General features: G+C 45.9%; 2 protein-coding genes across 2 annotated transcripts in view; one reads left to right on the top strand and one right to left on the bottom strand.

Annotated features, from left to right (window-relative positions):
- Positions 1-3,538: 3,538 nt before the first annotated feature.
- ZDHHC13 (zinc finger DHHC-type palmitoyltransferase 13) overlaps positions 3,539-27,086 on the bottom strand; it is a 116,046-nt gene continuing 92,498 nt past the window's right edge. The window contains exon 17 of the mRNA XM_032414162.1: positions 3,539-3,612. Within this exon, the coding sequence (XP_032270053.1) occupies positions 3,573-3,612 (40 nt within the window). The 3' untranslated portion in view covers positions 3,539-3,572. The remainder of the gene's footprint in view (positions 3,613-27,086) is intronic.
- E2F8 (E2F transcription factor 8) lies at positions 9,233-26,075 on the top strand. The gene is made up of 13 exons (XM_032414159.1): positions 9,233-9,390; positions 9,717-9,844; positions 12,014-12,292; positions 12,708-12,864; positions 14,569-14,883; positions 15,086-15,247; positions 17,283-17,420; positions 19,144-19,347; positions 19,653-19,740; positions 19,999-20,530; positions 24,361-24,493; positions 24,611-24,999; positions 25,315-26,075. The coding sequence occupies exons 2-13, from the start codon at positions 9,830-9,832 to the stop codon at positions 25,495-25,497; spliced, it is 2,595 nt and encodes an 864-aa protein (XP_032270050.1). The 5' UTR covers positions 9,233-9,390; positions 9,717-9,829; the 3' UTR covers positions 25,498-26,075.

The raw sequence follows: 27,086 nt of genomic DNA, 5'->3' as shown, positions 1-27,086 counted from the left end.
AGCCTTGAATATTAACTTTATCCTATGAGCCATGGAAAGTCCCTGGAACATTTTAAATGACAGATTTTAGGACAAAGCAGTGTTAAAGGAAGATGATTCTGGCAGGGTGAGCAGAAAGGATGGAAAAGGAAAAGACTGGTGACAATGTGAACTAGGAGGCTACTGCAGCCATCCAAGCATGCAGTACCAGGGGTGAGAATGAAAAGAAATGCAAGGGACATTGGGAAAGGCAAAGGACAGGACTCAGTGACCAAGAGGATGTGCAGAGCAAGGATAAAGAGGAGGAGATAACTCTACGGTTTTGAATATGAGTAGCATGGACAGAAAAGGAGGCTTGCTGGTCCACGAAAGATTCTGATTCCCAGTTGCATAGAGTCGAAGTTCTGAACATGGGCTAAGGGTGGAACAGTTAGGTATACGTGCTCTGCTATTTGCTAGCTGGGTTACCCTCAGCCCGTTTTAACCTCCCAGAGCTTTTCTCATTTGCAAAATCGGGGTAAAAACAACATACTTCTCACGGATGTGAAGATTAAGTTAAGAGAATAATGTGATGAAAACGTAAAGCACCTGCAAAGTACCTGTCCAAAGAGAGCGCAAAGTAAATGCCGAACGAAAGAATGCCAGGGCCCCAAACAGAGGATACAAAGTATTTAATAATACTCTGCACTCAAATTCCCCAGAACAAATATTCACGTTTTGATGATTCAGAAACTCTTTCCAGATCTTGCAGAAGCACCAACATCATAACATACTCATTGTGTTAAAGCCCCCCAAAAGCACTAGTTGGCACATACTTGGATCAGGTTAAAAATAAACCAGCTCAATGTATGGCTTTTGAGCCAGAAGGAGAAAGAGCAGTGAGGAAGAATCCCCGCTAAAGGAATTGGACCACTGAATTTGGGTAAATTCCTCCCATATTCTCATCAAGGACCCCATCATCTTCCTTCCCCCGCCTCTCAGGCAACACCAGCTTCCACATACCTTTCCTGATTTCCTGTGACAAGCATGGTGAAGATGATCCCAGGGGCTGCTGACCAGTCAGCTGGGGTGTGTGGACTTCAAAGGCCTATTGACACAGCTGCAGGCCCCTGGGCCAGGGGCCAGGGGGGCAGGCCTGTCTGAAATGCTTGAGCCATACCTCGAGAGCAGCAAAATGGCAAAGGGACCAATAAGCCATCCCAGTTCTTGGAGGGAGCGCTGTTATTTAGGCAACAAAAACTCAACGTGCCAAAGCAAACCGGTTCTATCAAATGGGCCCCTGGAGTTTGGAAATTACAGGCCTAAATCTTGGTCTAATCCATTTTCTGTCACTGCAGAGGTCTGCTCACAGCTGATGTCTGATTGCAGGCAAAACTGCCCTTCAGCCAAACTGCTGTGAAGTTTTCAAAAATACCCGGGACCCTCTGAGACAATCCTGTAAAGGTCCGAAAAAACAAAAAGACAGCAAGCTCTGAAGCAGTCTGTCAGTCTGTCTGTCTGCCAGACTTCAAAGCCTGTGCCTCCTCCAGGCTCCAAGGGAGTTCAGCGTCAGCATTGAGTCATACCACGTTGGAAGGTTCAAGGAAGCAAGTCTGCTCCCCACATATCACAGGGGACACATGCAGCTCAGGAGTTGGGTGGCATGTCTTCGATCACACAGCACGTGACAGTTCCTATGGTGGAAATCAATAAGCTAGCAAGATGTTGGATCCTATTAAAAAAACGATTTCCTTATAATCAAATAACAATTAATGTTTTAAAACTTTTTTTTTTTTTTTACATTCATCACCTCAGTTGGTCCCACACCATCAATGAAGTCTTTATGGTCACTGACATTTCCAGCCCCTTTCACAGAAAAGGAATCTGAGTTTCAGAGAGGTCCATGGCTTGCCCTAGGTCACAGAACTAGCAGGTGCCACATACAGGGCTAGAGCCAGAGTCCTTGGGTTCTAAGCCAGCTGGCCAGTATTAACCAAATCCAATTCTATGTCCTGGGCTGTGCTTAGAGGAATTAAGATGTGGACGTGCTGGGAGAAGAGATACAGAACAGCAGAGAGCAGGGGAGGCAATATGTACTAAGAGAGCCAACAAACTCGATGAGAAACCTTAAATGATGATGCACTTACTAATTCTACTAAGAGATAAAAGTATGTTATCGAAGAGGATTTTTTCTTGTTCAATGTATTTTTCTCAAGCATTTCTATAAATTCAGTCCAAAAAAAAACCTGAAGCAGACTAGTGGTTGTAGGTTTCCAAAGACCTGCCCCAACAGCTGAGCACTGACAGAGGAGCAGGGGATGGCGGGAGGTAGCAGAAGGGGGCAGAGAATGCAGACCCAGGTGGCCAGGAGGAATGATTTCCTGGCCAAATAGTCTGGCCCCTAGGAATCTTTTTCCCCAGAGGGATTACAACCAGAAAAAATAAAAACAAAAATGAATGTTTTCATTCATTCAAATGTTTTGAATATTTTATTCATTTGAATGTTTTATTCATTCAGAAATGCCTGGATTATAATAATATACAGTAACTATCACTTAGTATTTACCCTAATGTGCGAACGTTGTGCTCAGTCCTTTACATCCATTATCCCATCTTACCCCCACAGCAACCTGATTTCAGTGAGGAGAATGTGGGGCTCAGAGAGGTTAAGTAATTTACCTAAGGTCATACAGATGTCATGATGAGGTGATTCTGAACCAAGATCTCTTTCCCTCCAAAGGCCTGATTTGTATCCACATCCTATCCTCGTTCTAAGAAGATAATGGACTAGAAGATGACTCTCCTTCTCCCTTCTCCAAACCCTGAGTTTCCCTCAGAGGCGGCCGTCTAGGATATGACACAGATAGGACATTTTCACAATGACATCAAGATAACAAATACCTCAAAATTTTGGTTAACCAGTATCTTGCCCTTTTTTAATAAAAGTGTCATTTTGCATTATTCAAACTGACTTAAAAACAATTCCAGATTCTTATTTCAAAGATTGAATTTGGAATGAAGCTTAGCACTGTTTAAAAAGCACATGTAAAACGATCCATTTTGTGGGCAGATTCTAATGCAATTACTGCAACCGATTTCCATACTGAAAAATACTGTGTTTTTATTGAGCATTTGCAGTTAAAGCTGAGAGGGGAGCTATCTACATCTTTTCAGAAGATCCTAAGTATTTTGCCAACAAAATGAATTATGTATTTACATGTCCTAGTCAATCTCTGTTCAGTATGATAAAGCAGCACAGTGAGCAGCTGAATTTTACCCAATGATATCTGGGTATCGTGGGATATATTAGGTCAGACCAGATCCTGGAAACCAGAAGTTTAAGGGGAATTCACAAGTGCCAAGGAGGGAGAAGATACCTGCTAGAGGAAGAAATGGGACGCTGGAGGGCCTGGTGACTGCCTGTAACCCTGTGGGGCGATGTCCCCCAGGCTGCCTTGGCTGATCAGGAACCTGCTCTGTCTTCTCGGCTCCCCACTCCAGGACACAACTGCGAGCCGGCCAAGCTTTAACTAACTCACTTAAGCTGACTTCACTGATCATTCCAGGAGACACCAGGCCTCCTCCAGGGACTCTGAAGCAGCAGTCTGAAAGACTCAGAAAAGCAAACAGCTTCTCCAAATGAAGGCCATGTCCCTGGAAAAGAAAAAGAGAGAAAGAAGAGTGGTAAGTGAAAATTTGGCCTTGTTGCTGTGACCTGAGGGCAGCTACCGTACCCAGCAGTCCCTGGGCTCAGAGCAAGTGACCCATACACGTGGCCCAAAGGAGGAAAGAACAGAATGTGGGTTCCCAGGGAAGAAAAAGACCTACAGAAAACTACTAAATAAGTAAGTACAATAGAGGAAGAACATAGAAAAAAGTCATATTTGCTAAATTGAGGGGTAGCAGAGAGGTCTCATATTTATAGGAGAAAAACAAAATAATAGTAATAATAATAGTAGTTAACACTTTGTGCCAGGCACTGTTCTACTGCTTGACTGTAAATTCCAAAAGTGCAAGGACTTTGCCTCTTTCACTCACCTGTACGCACAGAGCACCTCATTTAGGGCTTGGGAGCAGAGTAGGCATTCAGGATATTATGCTTTAGTAAATGAATAGAGAAAACAGAGTCACGAGTATGGGAGGGGTTGGAAATACTATTTAGCTAAAGTAAAAAGAAAAAATTTAAAGGGTGGTAATTATGAGTTCATTTTCTCCAACACTGAGAACCAAGTAGGTGTCAGGCATTGAACTTGGCCCTGATGATAAAGAAGTTAAAAAACAAGGCATCCTCTGCGCTTGGTGAGATGGCACTCAAAACTAGGGCCTTATTCAATGAGCCAACATTTATCAAGCCCCTGCTCTGGGCCAGGCACCCAGCTGGGCACTGGGGGGAGAGAGAGATAAGGAAGTCCCTTTCCCTGCCCTCCAGGAGCTCACAGTGGTATAGGAGGGCTGTCTGTAACAGAGATGAATGGACAAGGTTGTGATCAAGACACGAGGTGAGGAATCTGCCTTCTGAAGGGGATCAGAACAGTTACCCTTTGTTACCAGACTTCAAACAAAGGGTAATAATTGCTGATCAAGGAGGTTATGGGATTCCTCCACTGACTGGGACTTTTTCATGTAAGAAATCCCACCCACCCACCCCCAGGAATCTGTATATATACACTTTTTGGTATATATATACATTTGTAATGTTCTAGAACCTGGAAAAAAATGGGTTCTTCCAATCTACAAATAAGCACTAAGACTACATGATCTTCAGCTCTGTGGCAATTTTAAGATCAGATGTTACAGTAGGGCGCCTGGGTGGCTCAGTCGTTAGGCGTCTGCCTTCAGCTCAGGTCATGATCCCAGGGTCCTGGGATCGAGCCCTGCATCGGGCTCCCTGCTGGGCGGGAGGCCTGCTTCTCCCTCTCCCACTCCCCCTGCTTGTGTTCCTGCTCTCGCTATCTCTCTCTCTGTCAAATAAATAAATAAAATCTTAAAAAAAAAAAAAAAAGATCAGATGCTACAGTAATACAATGAGGACAGAACTCAGACTCCAATGCTATAAAAGGGTTCTCCGTATTTTGTGTTCAGTTATCCCCAAGGCATTTAAAAAATTTAGATGCGGTAATTGCTCGATATATGGCAGCAACTGTTGCTGCTGCAGCTGAGTCCAGGGCTGCAAATATCCATCCAGGGCTCATCCGCTGAATGAGGTTTCCCAAAAGAAGTCAAGGAGAGCTGACAGGGACTTGTTACCCAGCCGCCTGCCACTGCCAGCAGGCTCCGACCAAATCTAGCTCCACGGTGGGCACAAGCCAGCTCCAGGCTGTCCCACCTCCTGCGTCCCTTCTATCCACCTGCTTTAAACCCTGCCCAGATTGGACCCAGCACAATTCATCTGGAGACAAAGTAACTAGTTAAAAGAATCCGGGAGGACTGAGATCTGGTCGGGAGCAGCTGCGAGCTAATCCAGCACATGGGGATTTGTGCCATTTAAAGCCCTAGACAGCTCTTTTGTGGTGGCTGTGCCAACTCATGCTGCCAAAAAAGCACAACCCCGCATTGCCCCACTGGGTCGAACTTGGGAGGTGGGGCGGCAAGACAAAAAAGGTCTAGGAGACGAGCTAGAGCCCCTCCCTCTCTAGCCCTGGGCCCGCCTGGTTGGGGGCGGGGAGCTGCTCTTTTCACACCCCACCACCCTTGCGAGGCTCTGGTGATGATGACAAAACAGGATTCCCAAATCCTGAGCGTGTCCTTTGAATCTAGACACCTCAGATGACACTCATCTTTCCCCCTTACTTCTTTTCCCCCTCTTCAGTGCTTCGTGCATTACACAACCCCTCACCCTCCACGTTGTGCAAACCATTAAGCGTAGAGTTGAAAAACTGGTCTAACTTCAGTGAGACACAGATTACACAACATGGTGAATGAAAGACCCAAAATGAACGAATGAATATTCCCTTGGATTTTATAACTAGTAAACGGAAAACACGTTGGATGGGGAAGTAACAAAAAAGATTTCAAACCTGTCCCCTCCTGCTTCCTTCTCGGCTATGCAGTGAACATTAAAGCTTCCCTTTATATTCGTGCTGAATTTTACATCAACACATGAGGCAGTGTCGAGTGGAAATACTTCAGCTTGCTTTTTCATTACCTTTACATAAAAGATCTGTTACGACTTTAAAACTCATTCATTTCACTCTTAGTAGAGCTACTTTTCATCAGTCAGTGACTTGGATTTTAATTTCACATGTTTCAGTAAGATATGACAGTTGTCATTCAAACAAGAATGGCTATATCCCACTTTTCCTATTATTTGGTTATGCTGGGGGTGTGGGGAGGGGTAGATGCTTAGACTGGTCTCAGGTGTCACCAACATTGTTTCCAACATTGTTTCACTTCCAGAGGCAGTGAAATTGGATATATGAACTGGGAGCAGGTAGACCTGGATTCCAATTCTGACTCTATAGTTAACTTGGCCATCACTTAACCCTTTTCGTACCTCAGTTTTCTTCTCTATAAAGTGGGACACAACTATCCTGTGAAGTAGGCGAGGAAGCACCAGCACCTGAAGAACACAGCTTTCAGTGGAAAGCCCTTAGGAGTAAACAGACTTGGCTTCCAATCCCAGTCCTGCCGCTTAGGGACGGTTACTGTAAAATGCGCTACTTCACTTTCCTGACCCATGGTGAACACCTGTGCTGAGTATTAAATGAGATGCCATCTGTGCATCACGGAGGTGGCTGCACGCTGCACTGTTTGCCTTACAGGTCCTTGGCACTCACACCCCTGGGGCATCAATGGCCATGTAGATCAGGTATGAACCGGTTAGTCACCGCCTCTGAACACAGGGGAGCGGGAGCACTCCTATAAGCGCTGGGGATGGGGGGCAGGGAGGGCAACAATCTGAAACAGTGGCTAAAGCAGAAACACCATCCGCCCCCCTTCTGCTGATGAAAAGGGGTACCTGGGCTCAAGAACAAGCAGCTGCTTAGTGCTATCGGTGGTGAGACCTCTGCCCAATGACCTTCGCTTTAGTTTAAATCTGAGACGTTCTGCACAGCACCCGAAAGGCGGGCTTTCAGGTAGAAGTGCCTGAAGTCGATGTGGCCCGTGCCCCGCGGCTGGCGGCGAGGGGAGGACAGGGGCACCACAGCCCCTGCGCACCCCAGGGTCGCAATTCGCGGGGAGAAAGAACCACCATTCGCAACCCGGACCCCAGGCCCTACGGCCGGTCGCTGCGGCACGGCGACCCCAGCCTCTATATCACAACATCCCCGCCCTTATACTGCGTTCGGGAATATGGGAATGTCCCGCGCGGCAAGTCAGCCCTGGTGCTTCCCTGACACATGAGCGAGCCTGGAAGATCCTGGACGTGGGCCTTGCTGGAACTTAGAGACGCGAGACTACAAAAGAGGGGGAAGAGCTCAAACCAAACCGTCGGGAGATGGGCGCCCTGATCTAGGCGCGGTTGGGCAATACATGCCGTACCGCAACTCCAGCACAGGTCCCCAGAAAAGGGGAAACGCTTTAAGGCAGAGAACCGCGGGGCAAGCCAACACGGGCGCACACAATCCAGGCACAGGCAAGGCAGCTCTGTCTGCAAAACGAGGGCTGTGGACTAGAGCGTCTCCCAATCCTGCTATTAATCTAGAACTCTACAGTATTCCATGCTGAAGCTGTCTGAGGCTCGGAAACCGGAAAAAGAGGGGAAAGCGAGGGAAGCCGACAAGGGAGGGGAAAGGGAGGAGCGGGTGGAAGACCACGAGAGGGAAGACTGCGGACGCCCGGAACAGGCTTGGCGGGTTTTCAACCTTACTACACCTCCTCCCACACCTGAGTTCTCACAGCTCGGCCGAGACCCCACGCCCATCGAGTTTGGGCACCAGTTAGTCAAGCTTCTCCTTCTCCACACCAGTTTCTAGAAGCCATGGGGCAGGTGGTGGGCAGCACAATAATGCATGCCAGAGATGGAAGGGGGAATGGTTCCGGCTGGGGTCCGGAGGGCAGGTGAGTGGATCTGGAGCTAGGCAGGGAGTGGGACGGCCAGACTGGGAATCGCAGAGCGCCCGCGTCTCAGCCCTCATGCCCCGGGAGGGCCAAACTTCATTCCCCAACTTTAGCAAGGGGAGGGGGTGTTCGGAAAAAAAAAAAGGGGGGGAAAAAAAAGTTGCTGAACTTTTCCCCCAACTCTGTAGTGGAGGCGGGACCGGAGGGCGGTGCCTACACCCTGATTCGCCGCCGGCTCTTGTCTGGAGGCTCCGATTGGCGCGCGGGGTCCGGGGCCGGGAAGAGCGGGCGTGGGGGAGGGGAGCGGCCCTCCCAGCCCGCGGGATCGGCTCGCGCCGGGAGCGGGTTAATTTCAAATCGGGGGCTTGACTGCTCCTGGACGGTCACGCTCCCTCTGCCCGCCCGCCGGCCCGCCAGTCCCGGTCCCGGCGTTTCCCTCCGCGGCACCCACCTCGGCGCTGCTTGAGGACCGACTGACGGCCCGACACGCGGGCTCCCGGACCTGAGCGGGGAAGGGGCGCCGAGGAGTCCCCGCTCAGCCCCCGCCGGCTCCAACCGTGAGGTGAACTGACAGGTCAGCGGGACGCAGAGGGATGCGGCGCCCAGCCGGCCCAGCACCGGGAGAGGGCTCGGGAGGGCAGCGGCAGGGACGGCCGTTTCCCGCCTCTCGCTCCGCCGGGGGCCGTGGAGGGAGGAGCTGAGCTCCCGCGCAGAGGGGAGGGGGCGAGCGAGGGGGAGGGGCGGGGATACCGTGGTTCCGGGCGCGGGTTTGCCCGCGCTCAAGCCCCGCGCAGCTAAGGGGCGGTGCCGGCCACGGTCCGGCTTTCCGCGCCAAATTTTTAAATCGAAGGCGGAAGGTCCGGACCCGCCCCTGGCGCCGCCAACCAATCGCAGGCCCGCGTCCAGCTCTCTGATTGGTTAGGAATCGTTGCCTTGGGAACCGCGAAGATGCTGTCCGGGAACTGCAGGGCTGGTGGCGCGCGGACTGTGCCCGGGGGGGAGGGGTAGTTGGCCCGGCGAAGAGGGAAGTGCGCGGGGCGCGGAGCGGGTGGCGGCAGGGGGACTGTACCTGGTTGCTTTACTGAACAAATGCAGCCTCCTTGGTAAGATCCAAGATCGTGGCGTGAACTGGCCAACCGAATTGAGAGTACCCAGCGCTTTGCATCTTTAAGGATGTCTTTAAAAAAGGGAAAAGTCTTAATCATAAGGCGCTCTTTAAATACCCAGAGTACTTTTGGAGCTTAAGGACTGAATTTGGAAGTTTCCTATCAAGCTATTTCCCGAGACTTTACCGCTGACCCTGTGCACGTGTGTGTCAGGGGAAAAATTCAGGCATCTAGATGCAGACTTTTGTCGAGATGCTTGGGGTCGTGTCTGCTCCCCCGGAACCAGGGCTGGGACGCTGAGTCCCGAGCCCTGACCTGTGAACAGGTGGGTGCTTGTGCTTACTAAGGTCCATTTGGTGGGGTCCGGAGAATGGCGCGCCTTCTCTAAAGGTGGGAGAGGACTGTCACTGGAAGTTCTGTGGTTTCCTTTAAGTCTCATGACAGCAGATCGGTTTGCTGAAGGAATTTACTGGCGTTTGATGGAGTTCTCTGCCCAGGAGGACTATCTCTGGTCGGGAATAAAATGTAAATGTAATTTGTCATTTTTCGTTAGTCTTTGTTTAAGTGGCCTGTGGTGTCCATGAGGGAATATTCAACGGATCTCCTGGTTTTATTTTTCTTTAACTTTTTCTATTTCCTTTTCTTTTTAAGGAAAATAAACTTTTTAATAGAATTGATTGGACTACTTAAACCATCAGGGTGTTGGGAGAAACTCCAGATTTTTCATTTTTAAAGAAACTCTAAATGTATGAAAAATTTACAGAATGGAGAATGAAAAGGTACCTTTTTAATTTAGTATTCATCATCCCAGTTTTAAATGCAATATCATCCTGATTTAACCCCATAATTTTTCCATATCCAATATCTTATTAATGCCACATCCCTTTTTAGTTACCTTCTGTAAAAACCCAGAAGGAAGGGAAATTTAATTTTTAACGAGGTGAAGAGTTTGGCCAGAGGTAAAGTAATCCAAAGTTTTTAATGGTTTGATTTCAAACGGAAGTCTCAAAGAGATAAGCAGAGAGAAAAGGTAGTTTTAAGAATAATAAAATTTGTTAGCTGCATTATGATATTTCTCAGAATTCTTGAACAATTAGAATTCAGAGAGGGCATTTGACATGATTTGAGATCAGATTCCTTTTGAAGATAATTTTCTACCAAATCGGCAGCTTCTTAAACTTGGGGGCCACAACACTCAATTTGTGAGCTAGACATTTTGTAAAATAACAAAAGAATTTTCAGTAGCGGTGTCTTGACTGGTGTCCCACTACTGATAGGTTAAAAAAGGAAAAATGCAAAGTTCCTCGAAGGTTTAGATATTAGTCAAGTAAGAGAATTGCTATCTTTTCTGATAGTCTGAGGCAAAGGACAGCAGCCTTTAGAAAGATGCCATTCTTGGGTCCGCACCTCCCAGGTGCACATGCTTAGGAGGGTCCCCCATTGTATCCATCACACTGATTTCCATGTAAGAACGCCATAGTTGGATTGAGGATATTCAGGTTCAAGGCCTGCACAACCTCTCTCAGCCAGGGTCTCCTGTTCTGCAGAATAGGACTACAGGATTTGGTGAAAATTACAAATGGAAAAGCACTTGATAAATCCCAAGGAGTCATAGACATGTTAAACAGTCCCATTAATCTTTGTTCCTAAAGTCACTGAGGAATTAGTGAGTCTCTGTGTTCTTTCACTTATTGCCATTCCAAACATTTTCTCTAAAATAGCCATAGGTAGTAAGAATGTGTGAAGTCCCCAGCGGCTAAAAGTAGAAGAAGAAACATAGTCTCATTCGTCTTATTTGTGCTGCTATTAATTTACCTTTATGTCTCAGTGGCAGTCCTGCCTCTGCCAGGAACTAGCTTTGTGACTTTGGATAACTAATTTTCTTTCTCTGGGCCCCATTTTTCCTTCTATAAAGTGAGAGAGTTAGGGGCGCCTGGGTGGCTCAGTCAGTTAGGCATCTGCCTTCGGCTCGGGTCATGATCCAGGGGTCCTGGGATAGAGCCCTGTGTTGGACTCCCTGATCAGCGGGGAGCCTGCTTCTCCCTCTCCCTCTGCTCCTCCCTCCTGCTTGCGCTCTCTCCCTCTTTCTCTCTCAAATAAATAGTCTTAGAAAAAAAATAATAAAGTGAGAGGGGTAAATATTGAAAGAGAAGACTTTTCCTTTGCTCTTAGGCACTCTGGATTTTGCTCCCTACTAGGTTTTTGTTTTTGTTTTGTTTTTAAGATTTTATTTATTCATTTGAGACACAGAGATAGAGAGAGAGAGAGCATGAACAGGGGGAGGGGATCATGACCTGAGCCAAAGGCAGACACTCAACCATCTAAGCCACCCAGGCGCCCCTCCCTTCTAGGTTTTGCCTGTAGGTATGACCATAGGCTAGCCCTCACCCTTGTCTCCTTGGCTTTCTGACTCTTCCACATCAATGGTGTTTGATTGAGCATTCCATGCATGCAGCCATTGGGCCAGGCAGACACACAGAGAGGAATGGGACTTGGTTTCTGCCATATAGGCCTTATTGCAGTGTCATGCGTGCAAGTCACTCCTAGGAGTTTTGGATCACCTAAAATTATCAGTCCTATTAGGGGAAGCTGAGTGAAAGGTATATGAGAACTCTCCATACTATCTGCAACACTTCTCTACATCAAAAATTATATCAAAAAGGTTTTAAAATTAGGCCTTCAAGGTTTTTTTTTTTTAATTCTTGGAACATAAGAAGAAAAATTTAAGTCTGTGCTTTACTGCAAGATTAAAAATGGAAATTTAGCTAGTGAAAAGACAGTAAGTGTCAAGCTATCATTGGAAGAGTTACTAATTTAATCGACTCTCCAGCCTCATTAGGCATGTTTTCCTTAGCAATATTCTATTTATTGTACAATTTCTGGAATCGAAAGCTATCTGATAAATCCTGTTTAATAGTGGATTTAATTGTTTACTTGTTTTAAACCAGGAAAATCTCTTTTTTGAGCCACATAAAAGAGGACTCATGAAAACACCTCTGAAGGAATCCATTGCAGCAAATATAGTGTTGACTGAGATCCAGCCTGACTTTGGCCCTTTGACCACACCCACCAAGCCCAAGGAAATCTCCCAGGGAGAACCGTGGACACCAACAGCCAACCTGAAAATGCTCATCAGTGCTGTGAGCCCCGAGATCCGAAACAGAGATCAGAAAAGGGGGTTGTTTGACAGCAGGAATGGATTACCTGAGGCCAAAGATTGTTTACATGTAGGTTTGCAAAAGACTGGGTGGAAACTGGTGGGCGCGCGCACCTCTGTGTGTGTGTGTGTGTGTGTGTGTGTGCGTGCGTGTGTGTGTGTGTGTGTGTAGGGAGTGGTAGCTGTTACAAAAGTGCCAGCAATATAAAGTATTGCCAACTACAGACTGTTACTAGCCTGCTTCCGAGCACAGGAAAGGTTTGGACTCCACCAAATACAGCACTAGGAATTCTGAGCCTTTGACTTATTTTCAGTTCAAGCTTCCTTTTTAGGTCTGCCAAGCAGTTTTATACTGGTTCCCACCTTTTTCCCCCAAATTTTGCAGTTGTTGAAGCTAAGCATGTTAGCCCTCAAGTGCAGAGGGCCCTAATAAACCTGTCAAACTTTATTTCCGACTCAGACATTATTTACCTCTTCTTTTGTAGGAACACTTATCCGGAGACGAATATGAGAAATCCCAACCAAGTCGAAAAGAGAAAAGTTTAGGATTGCTGTGTCATAAGTTCTTAGCACGATATCCTAACTATCCCAACCCCGCTGTGAATAATGACATCTGTCTTGACGAAGTCGCCGAGGAACTGAGTAAGTATGCAGAGCGTTCACAGAGACAGTTAGTAATTAAAGTGATTCCGTGGACTTGCTCCCTCAGACCCACACTCATCTAGCCAGTGTGTGTAATGACACGGTAAATCTCTGAAGCCCTGTTAATTTAAGAATGAAGGCAGAGAGTTTCCAATTTCAGTGAGTCTTCAAACAAGGAAAAATGACAATGGAGATTTGCTTCTGATTGCATTTCAAAAGCTTGGAAGCTGTAAAGGAAGGCAACATTGTTTTAGGACTTGTTTCATAAATAGTTACAACTTTGAACTTCTGTCTCGGTTCTCTCCTTGAAGAGCTGGGCTGAGCAACTAGGTACCTCCACAGTTTGCAATGGGGATGCGCTTCTGTGAGCAGAAGCCGGGCTTTAGCGCTCCCTGCCACTCAATCGACATGTTTGTGTTTGGCAAAAGTTACTGTGTTCCTCCCGCCCCTTTACTCCTTTCTCCAGACCCTTGAATCTAGTGACAGCTACAAAGGGGTCTGTGGCAAATTTGGGATACCTTTGGAGTCATGAAAATGTTATAATCTGAAACTGAAGAGAGGATGCAGGATATTTTAACGTAGAGCTATCACTTCCTCAAAGAAAGTTTTACTCTTCAGATGCATGTTTATAAATATCAACTTGATTTCACACTTTAAGAATACGCCATTCAGATTCATCTACTCACATATCCTTAATTTTAGCTACGTAAGGTGTACCTTTAATTCAGCGGGTAGCTGTTGACACCAGTATGTGCCAGGCAATGTTGTAAAAGCTTGGGATGACATCGATGAATGACAAGAATAAAATCTTCCCTCCTGTGGAACCTACTTTCTAGTGGGGCCTAAGAGATAAGTATGCAAAGGACAGACAATAAGGGGAGATAATTATGGGTAGTATACAAAGCACATAGTAAGCAAGTAATAATAATGTATGTTAGAAGGTAATACATGCTGTGGGAAAAATAAAAGGTAGCACAGGGTAAAGGGAGCCAGGAGTGCTGGGGGTGTGCTTTGCGACATTAAGTGAGGTAGTCAGGTCAGACCTTGAGAAGGTGACATCTAAGCAAGAACCTGAGAGAATGGAGGTGGGGAGCAGTGAGGGCATCGGGAACAGGGATTCCGGGCAGAAGGAATAGCCCACTACAGAGGCCTTCAGACAAGGGCATATCTGGCAGGTTCCAGGAACAGCAAGAAATCTCAGTGCTTTGTGCCTGTCATATGATGGCTCTGCGTGCATGTTCATGCATGCGTGCATGTGTGCGTGTTTGCATGTGCGCGCATGCTTTGAAGAATAATATAAAAAAACAGGTTGTAATGTGTAGAATTTAGAGTATTGAAGACTTGTTTTTGCCACTTACTGGCTCTGTACCTTGGGGAGGCTACTTAGCCAGTGTGAGCTGCTGTTCCCTCATCCGTAAAGTATGAAATAATAATACCTGCCTCACCCGTTTACGACAGATATTTCCTCCAGCTGTATGGCCCCTAGTAGCCCTCAATGAATGTTACCTCTCTAATTCGTATTCTTGGTATACCCTATGAGAGCAGAAACATGTCTTCCTCATCTTCACATTCTTCATTGAGTGTAACTGAGTTCTATCATCCACACCCACTGATCAATAAATAGACCATGGAAGAAAAAGTTATTCCGTTCTATACACCTTACAAAATCTGATCCTGGTACGTACAATTGCTCATTCTTTGCAGACGTTGAGCGGCGACGCATTTACGATATTGTGAATGTCCTGGAGAGTTTACACATGGTGAGCCGCCTGGCCAAAAACAGGTACACTTGGCACGGACGACATAATCTCAACAAAACCCTTGGGACTCTGAAAAGCGTCGGGGAGGAGAACAAGTATGCCGAGCAGATCATGATGATCAAAAAGAAAGAATATGAACAAGAGTTTGACTTCAGTAAGACTTACAGTATAGAGGATCATATCATCAAATCAAACACGGGCCAGAACGGACACCCAGACATGTGTTTCGTCGAACTCCCTGGAGTGGAATTTCGGGCAGGTGAGTGATGGTCAGGAGAGCCGGGTGGCACAGCACTTCTCACTAGAGGCAAAGGTTCCTTCCAGAACACTGTTCTAACACTGCTGCTGCCTTTTAACATGTCAACTGTCTGATCAGGCTGTGGTATTTTTAGCCTTGTTACTTTAGAAGTCACTTGTCCCTTCATGAATTTTAATTCTCTAATCCTCATCCTTCTCCAAAGCTTCTGTAAACAGCCGCAAAGATAAGTCGTTAAGAGTGATGAGCCAGAAATTTGTGATGCTGTTTTTGGTGTCAACGCCTCAGATAGTCAGCCTAGAAATCGCTGCCAAGATTTTAATTGGGGAAGACCATGTGGAAGATCTGGATAGAAGCAAGTTTAAAAGTAAGTGTCATGACTGCCGTGGACTTTTGGACCTCTTCGTAAACCATAAAATCTTACTTATGAACTGATGGCCAAATACATTTGCTATACTGACATCTTCTCTAATTATGCTTCTGTACCTTCACCTCCCCCTAGAAGCCAGGATTACACTGTTTTTCGCTAACTTGTAGGATTCAAAGATATGTATGTAACTACTCTTGTTTGTCTGGTGCTCGGGCTTATAAACAGTTCCTTAAAAGTTACCTCCTTGGACACTGTAACATTGTCCCCACTTTGCACATATGGACTATGTGGTACCCGAAGTCTAAGTGAGCAGTAAATTGTAAAGTGGGTCCGGAACCCAGGTCTCTGCTCTCAGATGTAAGGGTATAAATAACTCTTCTAAAATCGTTCCTAGAAGTGACCTACCTGCAGCACCATTGGTTTGCCGTTTTGAAAGAATGGTTTCAGCCAGACCCACTCAAAGTAGGAAGGGGGCCTGGACTGGGTTCCTGATGCGGAGATCTGCCCGCGCCTCAGGGACCAGCTTTGCAGGAGCCTCTAGGAAGAGAAGCATGTGGAAAGAAGGGCTCAGCAGATGGGAGGGGGCTGCTGTGCGCCCACCTCTCCCAGGGCCACGTCCAGGCAGGGCACGAGGCTAGCCTGACCAGGGGACCCGCTGTGGGGAGTGCCCGGGAGCTCAGACTCCTTCCCCATCCCTGTAAAGCTGCGCTAGTCCCTCAAAAGTATATTCCAACATCCCCAGCTTGATAGTGACTCTATAAAGATAAAAGTAAGTCGAGGGTAAAGGCAATAATACCAGCAACTGGCTTGGGAGATGTGCAATTTCAGAAAACAGTCCCAGGACTACTGACAGGCTGCCTGATTTTTCTGACTCACCATGCAGTTTTCAGCTCTCCATTTCACTGGTTAGTCACAGCGTCAGAAACCATTCCAGGAACTGCAAATGGGTCATTTGCTGAATCCCCAGGGAATTCAGAACCCTCTGGCCTGGCTGTGAAGAAGTGGCCCAATTTACGATTTTGTACTATCAAGCTGGAAGTAGAGACAGACCTCTTGTAACAAAACTTTTTAAGATATGTAAGATTTGTAGAATTCACAAATCTCTGCTTTGCATATAACTTTAAGGACAGTATAAAAATTTACAAATTTTGATGGGGTAGAGAATCTTCCATGCTTATGAGCTAAGTAAATCTCATTGTTATAAACTATCACAGGCAGGAAAGCAGTACACTTTCTATCGGTGCTTTATTTGTTCATAAAACTCTTATGAATCCTCATTAGAAGATGCCCAGCAATGGGAACTTTTTATTAAAAAATCTGTAACGTAGGGCCTCCTGGGTGGCTCAGTCGTTGGGCGTCTGCCTTTGGCTCGGGTGGTGATCCCGAGGTCCTGGGATAGAGCCCCGCATCGGGCTCCCTGCTCAGCGAGAAGCCTGCTTCTCCTTCTCCCACTCCCCCTGCTTGTGTTCCCTCTCTCGCTGTGTCTCTCTCTGTCAAATAAATAAATAAAATCTTAAAAAAAAAAAAATCTGTAACGTAGTTCCCGATAGGGTGATCTCATGAAGTCTTTTTTCCTTTTTCAACCGTTGTCATTTCAAAATTCAGTACCCGCAGCAACTGAAGTCTTTTCAATATTTAAAACTATTTTTTGTTTGAATTAAAGCAATCTCACCAGAATAACTTAAAAGAGTCACATTTTCCTCTGTCTGAGGTTGATGGCTGGGATAGCTCTCTGAATATACATGAAGTCTTTTTTTTTTTTTTTTAAGATTTTTTTTATTCATTTGAGACACAGAGATAGAGAGCATGAACAGGGGGAGAGGCAGAGGCAGAGGGAGAAGCAGGCTCCCTGCTTAGCCAGGAGCCCGATGTGGGGCTCGATCCCAGGACCCTGGGATCATGACCCGAGCCGAAGGCAGACGCTTAACCATCTGAGCCATCCAGGCGCCCCTATACATGAAGTCTTTATGAAGCAAAGTCCTTTGATCTTTCATTATTCCACTAAGTGGTATATATACCTTTTATTTTCCAGCAAAAATTAGGAGGTTGTATGATATAGCTAATGTTCTGAGTAGCCTGAATCTTATCAAGAAAGTTCATGTTACAGAAGAAAGAGGCCGAAAACCAGCTTTTAAATGGACAGGCCCAGAAATCAGTCCAAGTCCCTGTGGTATGTATTTGCTTCCCTTCATTCCTTGCTTCGTTGTTGTGAATTAATGCGCATTGAGAGATATTCTCTCTTCCCCTCCCTGCCCACGCTCCCACATGGAAAGGATATCTATAAGTTGTTGGAAAGACAAAGATGACTGCCAATACGGAAAGTGTGGCAATGGGTTCCATCAGCAACCCACGGTCCAAAACACCTCCTACCCTGTACCCAAGAAGCAGAATCTGTGTGAAAGGCCCTAACAGAGCCTACACACACTGAGAATATGAAATGAATTCATTCCAGTATTAATATTCTAGTCTCCATCTCACCTCTGGTGTTCTGACATTTTATATTCCACCAAAGATCCCATGCCGAAATGTTTAAAGTGGCAAGAACACGGGCCATGGAGGCAGAGGGAAACTTAGCCACTTATTAGTTGTGTGGCCTTGAGCAAGTTTTATCTCCAAGGCTGTTTCCTCACCAGCAAAATGGGAAGAACAGTGGTGCCTTTGCAAGGTTATTGCGATTTTGAATATACATTGACTCTTGAACAACGCAGCATTTAGGAGTGCAGTCAAAAATCTGCATGTGACTTTTGACTCCCCCAAAACTTAACTACTAATAGCCTATTGTTGACCAGAAGACTTAACAATAACATAAAGTCACTTAGCAAATACTTTGTATGTTATATGTATCATATACTATATTCTTACAATGAAGTAAGGTAGAAAAAAGAAAATGTTACTAAGAAAATCATAAGGAAAAGAAAACACATTTACAGTACTACACTGTAAAAAATCCGTGTATATGTGGACTCGTTGCAGTTCAAGCGTCCACTGTAATCTCAAGAGAGAGGTCCCTTGGTGCAGGGATTCTGACTAGGCTCAGGGGCCAGACTGATGGGTTCATATCCCAGGCCCACTTTCTACTAGCTTAGAGACCGAGGTCAGTGGGTTAATGTCTCAGAGATGGGGATGCATTTCCAAAGAAGTACCTACCTGGTGGAGTTGTTGAGAATGTCTTACTCCGTTCAGGTTGCTATAACCGAATACCATAGAGTAGGTGGCTTATAAACAACAGAAGTTTATTTCTCACAGTTCTGGAGGCTGGAAAGTCCAAGGTCATGGCACCAACAGAATCATTGTCTTGCTAGAGCCTGCTTTCTACATGACCGTCATTTTGTCATAACCTCACATGGTAGAAGGGACTAGAGAGCACTGTGGGGCCTCTTTCATAAGAGCCCTAATCCTATTCAAGAGGGCTCCACCGTCATGACCTAAGCACCTCCCAAAGGCCCCATCTCCTAACACCATCACATCAGGGGGGTTGGGATTTCAACCTGTGAACTTGAAGGGGCCCAAATATTTAGTCCATCGCTGTGAGGGTTGCCATATTTCATTGGGTTAGGACTCCACCGATTAGAAGATGCCCAGTTTTGTGTCTGTATCTGTAAGAAAGAGAAACCACTAATGATTACACTCCAGCACATCACCGGTTGGTTGTAAGACGCAGTGGGTTTCAGAGATGTTAACGTGTGAAATCTTACCTCTGAATTCAGTTAAAATAAGATTAACAAGGTTTTGTACCAAAAGCCCTTCAGACAGTGTCTGTCCCAGGGTCGGTGCTCTATAACTGTTGATGCTTTCATTCCTAAAATCGATCTCGGACTACACTCAGGCTTCAGCTCCCATAAGAAAGTAGAGATTCTGGCCAGATTCTGACCCCCCGCCCTTCTCTCTTTCAGGCCTTGGCCCTGTTCTTCCTCTCCTCCCCTCCGATCTGGAAGAAAAGCGTCCTTCGAAAGACAACTGTGCCAAAAACCTCTTCTCCACGCGTGGGAAACCGAACTTCACTCGACACCCATCTCTTATCAAACTGGTAAAGAGTATAGAAAGCGACCGGAGGAAGATAAATTCTGCCCCCAGCAGCCCCATCAAGACCAACAAAGGTATGTTTTCAGTCACGTCGGGCTCTGCTCAGAATTCCTTTTCTATCTGATTCTTTAGCTTACTTGATCCCTATGGTACTCGTTAGAGAACTGTTTCAATACCCTTATACCCGGACCCACTCGAAGCCTAACCCATGTATGAATGAAAGGATAAAAAGTAACTGGTGGGCTTTATCGTTTCATTGCTGTGTGATTTGGGGGGTGAGGTGCATGTGTTCTGTTCCTTTGACTTCAGTCATGTTTCATCTGTGTGAGCATTTATTCTTTTGCTTTGACCAACACCCCCACCCCTTCTGTTTTACCAGCTGAGAGTTCTCAGAATTCGGCACCCTTCCCAAGTAAAATGGCTCAGCTCGCAGCTATTTGCAAAATGCAGTTAGAAGAGCAATCAAGGTAGGTTAGCAATACTTTTTGGTGGCAGGATGAATTATTTTTACATTGCATCATTAGGATTACTTATTTTATGTAAGAATATGCGCTAGCCTTGGAAACCAGCGAGATAATCTTTTCTATAACTCTTAGGCAGTCATTACAGACACTATCTGCTAGTTTCATAAACGCACGGCTTCAATTTGGGCCAGTCTAAAGTGGCAGAACATTTTAGAGAAAATGCGTTTCCACTGTGTCATGTTTTGAAATCTTGTCTCTTAGTGAACCCAGAAAGAAAGGGAAGGTACAGCTGGCGAGATCTGGGCAGTGCAAACCCATGGCCCCTCTGGACACCCCAGCAAATGCTGAGCTGGACCTGACGGCACCGTCCCTCATCCAGCCCCTGGGGGTGGTCCCCCTCCTCCCCAGCCCGCTGTCACCCGCAGTGCCAGTGATCCTACCTCAGGCCCCTTCGGGCCCATCGTATGCCATCTACCTGCAGCCTGCCCAAGCCCAGACCGTGACACCACCCCAAGGCCTGAGCCCCACAGTCTGCCCCACCCCCTCTTGTAAAGCTACAAGATCAAAAGACGCCGCAGATGCCACCACCGAGAAGGCCACCAGTGATGCCACCAAGTCCAGTGCCTGCGCCAGGCCTGGAAGCTTGCTGCCAGTGCCCGAGAGACCAGGTGCCAAGAACCGAGACAAGGAGCCTGCTGGAGAAAGAGGCTCAAAGAGGGCAAGCCTGCTCGAGGACAGCGGTTCCAAAAAGAAATTTAAAGAGGACCTAAAAGGACTTGAAAATGTCTCCGCAGTAAGTAGAGCCTTGAACTGTGTAAAGCTTTGGGAACTCTGCAGTTGATCAGAGGAGAATGCAGTAGCTCTGAAATTAACCAGAGCAAAGGGCAGTTTCTCAGAAGACAAGGAACTGTTCCTTAGCATCCCATAATCCAAACAAAGCCCCAGACAGCTAATCCCCTGACTGGGATGACGGCAGGGATATATTTAACCTTTGGAGGAAGGGATTATTTGCTCTCTTTTTAAAGCACCACAGGTGGTTGTCCTTAAGTCCATTTCTCTGTCACATACTGGAATGCAAACACCTGTCATGAAAGTCTTAAATAATTTACAAGCAGACGTAACCTCAAATGAATGGATGGATGTATAGGGTTCCTGTAACTCCTGCTTTCTGAGTCACTGCCTAATGTTTGTTTGAGGTCATGTACCTGGCATCTGTTGCCTGGATGAGAAATTGCTCCCTCTGTTTTTACTTTCCACCTAAAATTTAACCCCAAATTTCTGTTTTGTGTACTAGAAAAGTCAAGCTTATCTTGGCAGACTGTAGGTATATTTGGTGCATTGGCTTCTAGGGATTTTGATGTTCCAGATCATTTTTTTTCCTAGGTGGAGTTAAGTTTAGGAAGGAATTTATTAGATGCCTACCAGAAGTATTAGGCACTTTTATATACGTTATCTCATTTTTCTCCCTTGGGACAATTATATATGGAGGACATTATCACCAAATAAACCACCACTAAACGTGGAGGCAGATGTTAATCTCTCATTTTGTCCCAGCTCTTAACTCAAGCTATTTTATTTCTCTGCATCTTGTTTTTCCACCTCTATCAAGAATTTATTCCCCCAGTTTTTTCTGATCATCTCCTGGGTGTAAAGCACTGTACTCTGGATCAAATCAAACCCAGCACCTGCGTTTGGTCACTGTTGCTTTTGAGTTCTTGCCCCAGGGCCCCGTTACAGGTTTTGTGAGGTTAAGTGCATTTATTACATGAGGGGCTTGTGATCCTTTTAAGGCACCGTATAAGCTGAAGGGTATTATCTGTAACTGTTGTTATTAAAGAGGCTTTAGAGTTTGTCAAATCTTCCCTGAGGATGGCCTCATGGTAACCATTCGAAACATCTATTATCTTAGCATAGTATCATTTTGCATTTAATATACATGTTAAGGGGAAAATCACCAGGCTTTGGCTTGATTCAATTTTCTGGGAGGTCCATAATCTCTTCGGGCCCATGGATATGATTTAATAATGGTCTCCTGTTGCTCACTTAGTCATTCAGGATTAGGATTTTCAGTGGATAGATTTTCCACATCCCTCTGCTTCTTTTCTCGTCTCTATGACTTCATTTTGACCATTTCTTTTTAGCATGGACTGAGCTGAACAAAGAAAATGAGAGATTCATGTGTCAATTCATTCATCAAACATTACTGAGAATCGACACTTCCATGGGGGGAGAAAAGGCAGTGTACAAATAAACACAAATACCTCAGGTAGTGAAGAATAAGAAGCAGTAAAAACAAAACAGCCTGATGGAACAGGAAGGAAGGGGTAAGAGGGCTAATGTAGGACTGACTAGATGAGAAACGTGCAAGCTGAAACATACCAAATTCATTCATCCTGCTAATTAATAGTTCTAATATAAAAAGACAAAAAGGAATTGGCATTATAGGTTAAAAGATTTCGTAAAGAATGTAGTTTGTAGAAAATGGAAAAATAATTATTAGAGTACTATAGGTTTTGCTGAAGATTTGAAAGAATTAAACCAGCAACCAGAGTAACTTGTACTATGAGAGAGTATGATTAATGGTTAGCAAACAACAGCTCTTTGTAAAATGCCTAAATCCACCCATTAAAAGTTTCTGTTCCTGTAGCTTTCAAGGAACCCAACCAGTAAAGTTATGGAAACAGTACCAAACCTTTAAGAAACAAAATTAATAAATAAATAACCGTGTGGTAGAACAGCGTGAGCATTGCGGATTCTGAATTCACTGGTTCCCAAGGAAAAGATGGGACCTATTAACAGCTAGATCAAAGCGTAGACTATTGTTTGGACAATGGCGAGAAGAAAGATCTGGAGGAAGATAAAAGGAGGGCCCCCAGGTTACAAGAGCTGCTTTTAGCTTCTGCCAGGCCTGCTCGTGGTAAAGAGGAAATGGACTTTTCAGACAGTTCAGCCACCCAGGCAGGCTCTGTTTGGTGAAATGCAGAGACCAAGCAGGCTTGGCGGGGGATACACACCACACAACACTGGCCATTTCTGTCGCAAATATAACTTTATTGCCTAAAGCTTTTGCTCCATGACATTTGGGTCTGCGATATGAATTAATCAGTTCTCTTTTTTATCTATAGTTTTTGAACTCTGGTGCCCTGCCCTTTAGTTTGTATGTTATTAAGAGCATTTCCTCGGTATCACTGGAACCTAAAGTACTAAGGGAAAAAAAAAAAAAGCATAGTTGTATAATTACTTAGTTCTCACTGAGGGGTCAACAAACTTTTTTTGGAAAGGGCCAGATAGTAAATATTTTTGGCTTTGCAGGCCATATGGTCTCTGTGCTAACTATTCAACTCTGTCATTGTAAAAATACAAGAAAGCTGCTATAAATAGAACATAAATGAATGGGCATGGCTGTGTTCCAATACAATTTCATTCACACAACTAGCCCGGAGGTCACATTTTGGCCCGTGATTTTGGCAACCCCCTTCTCTAAATCACCATTTCTTAATATGTTTCCCTTGAATACCAATACTACCAAAAATTTAGCTGCCAAATCACCCAGGAAATGCTACATGCTGGGTGCCCCCTGGAGATTTACAACGCGTGCCATCATCAAAGCCCCTCAGGAATTCTCTAATAAAGACACCATTTTCCTTCGTTCAGTTCAGCATTCCTGAGACCTGTTCGACCGTGATTCAAGTAGGGCCAACTTGCATCCCATGGAACCAGGGTTCCTCAGAATACTCTAGGAAATGACCATCCTACATGATTCAAGAACAATCCTATGGGGCACCTGGGTGGCTCCGTCGGTTAAGCGTCTGCCTTCGGCTCGGGTCATGATCCCAGGGTCTTGGGATCGAGCCCCACATCGGGCTCTCTGCTCGGCGGGAAGCCTGCTTCTCCCTCTCCCGCTCCCCCTGCTTGTGTTCCCTCTTTGGCTCTCTCTCTCTCTCTCTGTCAAATAAATAAATAAAATCTTAAAAAAAAAAAAAAAAGAACAATCCTATAATAATTCGGCAGTGCCATTATGGTGCCCAACTGCATTAAACGTGATTCTGATGGCACCACATCATACCAAAAAGTCTGCTGGTGGGACTTAAGATGTCAGTGTGGGGGGGGGTGTGCTGGGCAAATTCTACCCTTAAGCAGGCTCACTGCTAGCTTTAGAACACTTCCTAAGACCACAGACAGCATTTAAGAAACCAGTGGCTTATGATAGTCAGGACAAATGTTGGACTAGGAGGGAGGGATATTGTCTTCCGCTAGCCATAGAGCTGGCCCACCTGTAGCCCATACTGTTGGATGCTTTGGTCTTATAAGACAAACCACCACTCGGGGCGCCTGGATGGCTCAGTCGTTGGACTTCTGTCTTCGGCTCAGGTCATGATCCCAGGATCCTGGGTTCGAGCCCCACATCCGGCTCCCTTCTTGGTGGGAAGCCTGCATCTCCCTCTCCCACTCCCCCTGCTTGTGTTCCCTCTCTCGCTAGCTCTCTCTCTGTCAAATAAATAAATAAAATCTTAACAAAAAAAAGACAAACCACCGCTAAGGGATATGAGTCCTGGCACAGGCACATGGGCATTGTCCTTCCATATTTGTGTGTAAAATAAATCCTTCCTCCTTGTTTTCTAGACCCTGTTCCCATCAGGATACCTAATCCCTCTCACCCAGTGCTCATCCCTGGGGACAGAGTCCATTCTGTCTAGTAAAGAAAACTCAAGTACGCTTTCCCCAAACCACAGGATCTACAGCTCCCCAATCACAGGTGAGTGTACGTAAAACACTATTCAGATGAGTGTCAGGCTCAAGTTCACGTAAGCCTTATAAGCTTCTCAGACAAATGCCTGTGCTTTTAAGATATCTTCCCCCCTTTTCTTTCCAGGTGTTATTCCAGTGACATCATCCGAACTCACTGCTGTTAATTTTCCCTCTTTCCATGTAACACCTTTGAAGCTAATGGTCTCACCAACTTCCGTGGCAGGCGTCCCTGTCGGGAACAGCCCGGCTCTCACTTCGAGCCACCCCGTTCCCGTCCAGAACCCAAGCTCAGCCATTGTAAACTTCACCCTGCAGCACTTGGGACTCCTCTCCCCCAGTGTGCAGGTGTCCGCCAGCCCGGGAGCTGTTCCCGTGTCTCCAAGAATAGAGGCTGTTAGTGTCGTACCAGACAATGCGGGCACTCAGCAAGGACGGGCCACCAGGTACGACTCTCCAGGCCCAGGACAGAACCAACCGAATGGACAATCAGTTGCTTTGACGGGGACACAACAGGTGAGAGCATTTCCATTTAATGGATTTTTTTTCCCCTTGGGTTATTAAGGCCCAGATATCAGTATCATGGAAGACTCACTTTTGCTTCTCTTCCCTGGAGAGGGAAAGGATGGGAGGAGGAGGAGACTGAAGGCCTCGCTGCCTTCCAAACCCAGGATGAGTACCCAAGGAGTCCACAGTCCTCCCGGCCCATTGCAGAATATGCCAGGCTCCTGCTGTGTGCCTTGCCCTCCCAGTTCCGCCCTCCGAGGCTAGCAGGCCATACCTATCTGTGTGGATTTGACGTCTTTTTCTTATTCCTCTCTTTCCAATCAGCCTGTTCCTGTGACACCCAAAGGGTCACAGTCAGTGGCCGAAAGTTTCTTCCGGACCCCAGGTGGACCAGTGAAGCCGACGGGCCCATCCCACGTGGATTTCGATGGTGCTAATAAAACCTCCGTAGGAACTCTCTTTGTCCCACAGCGAAAACTGGAAGTCTCAACGGAGGATGTCCATTAATTGACATACTGGGCTTCCTTTACTTTTCTAAAGAGTTGTTTAATAGAGAAGATGTGATCAGACTGATTTGGAGAATACATTCTCTGAAAATACTGTAAATATGTTGGGAGTTTACTTAATTTCAAAGCAGACACTTGTTTTCCTACACACACACATACACACACACACATACACGCACACACACACACACATATTTGTACTAAGCTAATTTCAGCCATCGGTCCTACCAGGTAAAAGCAAAATGTTGAACTAAGGTGTATTAACTTCTGGAGGAAAGTGTTCATCGTCTCACTGTGCCTATACTATTATGCAATGTAAGCGTATTAAAGTTGACTTCCTTTTGAGTGACTATGTGACATGCGCAATGCAGCATTCTCGTCACCTTTGCACAATGAAAACGCTGTGATGTATAATGTATTTTTAAATGAGAGGGCTATAGCTATATTTTTTGTAATTCCTTTAATCTGTTCTTGTTGCCGTGTGTCCTTTTGTAAAGTTTGCAACAATCCTCAATCAAGTCTATGGAAAAATTATTTATAAAGCGTATTTTTAATCATAAGTTGTTCAAATTAAAACTTTTCTAAAATGTATTTCACATTTTCATTTGGCCGGTTCGGGCACTGTTGGGAGAAAATGAAAGCCTCACTAGCTGGGGAGGCGGATCCTTGGTAAGGACGGTACCTCCTGAGTTCCCGTAGATGTGCCACATTTATAAAATGTTCCTACATTCCTTCCCACTTTTGATCCTCGCTGTGGCTCTACTTTTCAGCGGTTAAAATGGCTTTGGAGAGGCTGTTGCTGGGCCACGGACACCCAGCTGAGTCTCCTGCACTTTCCATCATGCCTGGGGAGATTAGAAATGAAAGAGAGGAGCAGGGGCACTTCCCCGCATCCAGCCTGTCTCCTGCCGTCTACAGAGGAGGGGCTGCAGTTCAGTCCTCCCACCACACTTTCCAAACAGCCAGCCTTCGGGGATGGGAAAGCAGCAGTAGGGATTCCAATTTACTCAAGGAACTACCACGGTAAACCCCCATGAGCCCCAAGAGAAGGAACGAGCTACAAGGGGTTAAGCATGCATCTCCTTGACTCCCTCGTTATGGGAACTGCACCTTCACAATTGACACAGGCCTTCACTGGTCAGGGTCTTAAAGGATCATCATGCTATTTCCTATATATTTACAATATGCTAGCTACTGCGCTATACATTTTAAAGGCATTATCTCCACAAGCTAAAACTGAGGTCACCGAGGCTGACAGGGATTAAAGCAGTAAGTCCAGAATCACACTGCTAGAATATAGAATGACTCAGGTGTCCTGGTCCTTATCTGTCACCCATCTGCTAACACACGCCCGCCTAGCTGCTGTAGCAGGAACCAAGCACACTCGGGGTAATCTAAGATCATCCCTTTCAAATATACATGTTTTGTTTGCACAACCAAGTATAGCTAAGAGCAGATTTTCATGCTGACCTAGAGACTCCCCTTCCTTCACCCTAGAGAACCAATATGAGCTATTTCTTCCAAAGTACCTCTGCCTTTGCTTTTATCCTACTTGGAGGTCATGTGAATGGCTCCTGATATAAGAAATGG

The sequence above is a fragment of the Phoca vitulina genome, unplaced genomic scaffold, assembly GCF_004348235.1.
Source record: "Phoca vitulina isolate PV1807 unplaced genomic scaffold, GSC_HSeal_1.0 scaffold16, whole genome shotgun sequence".
Classification (NCBI taxonomy): domain Eukaryota; kingdom Metazoa; phylum Chordata; class Mammalia; order Carnivora; family Phocidae; genus Phoca; species Phoca vitulina.
Note: the sequence above shows the minus strand (reverse complement) of the source record. Positions and strands in the feature narration are given on the sequence as shown.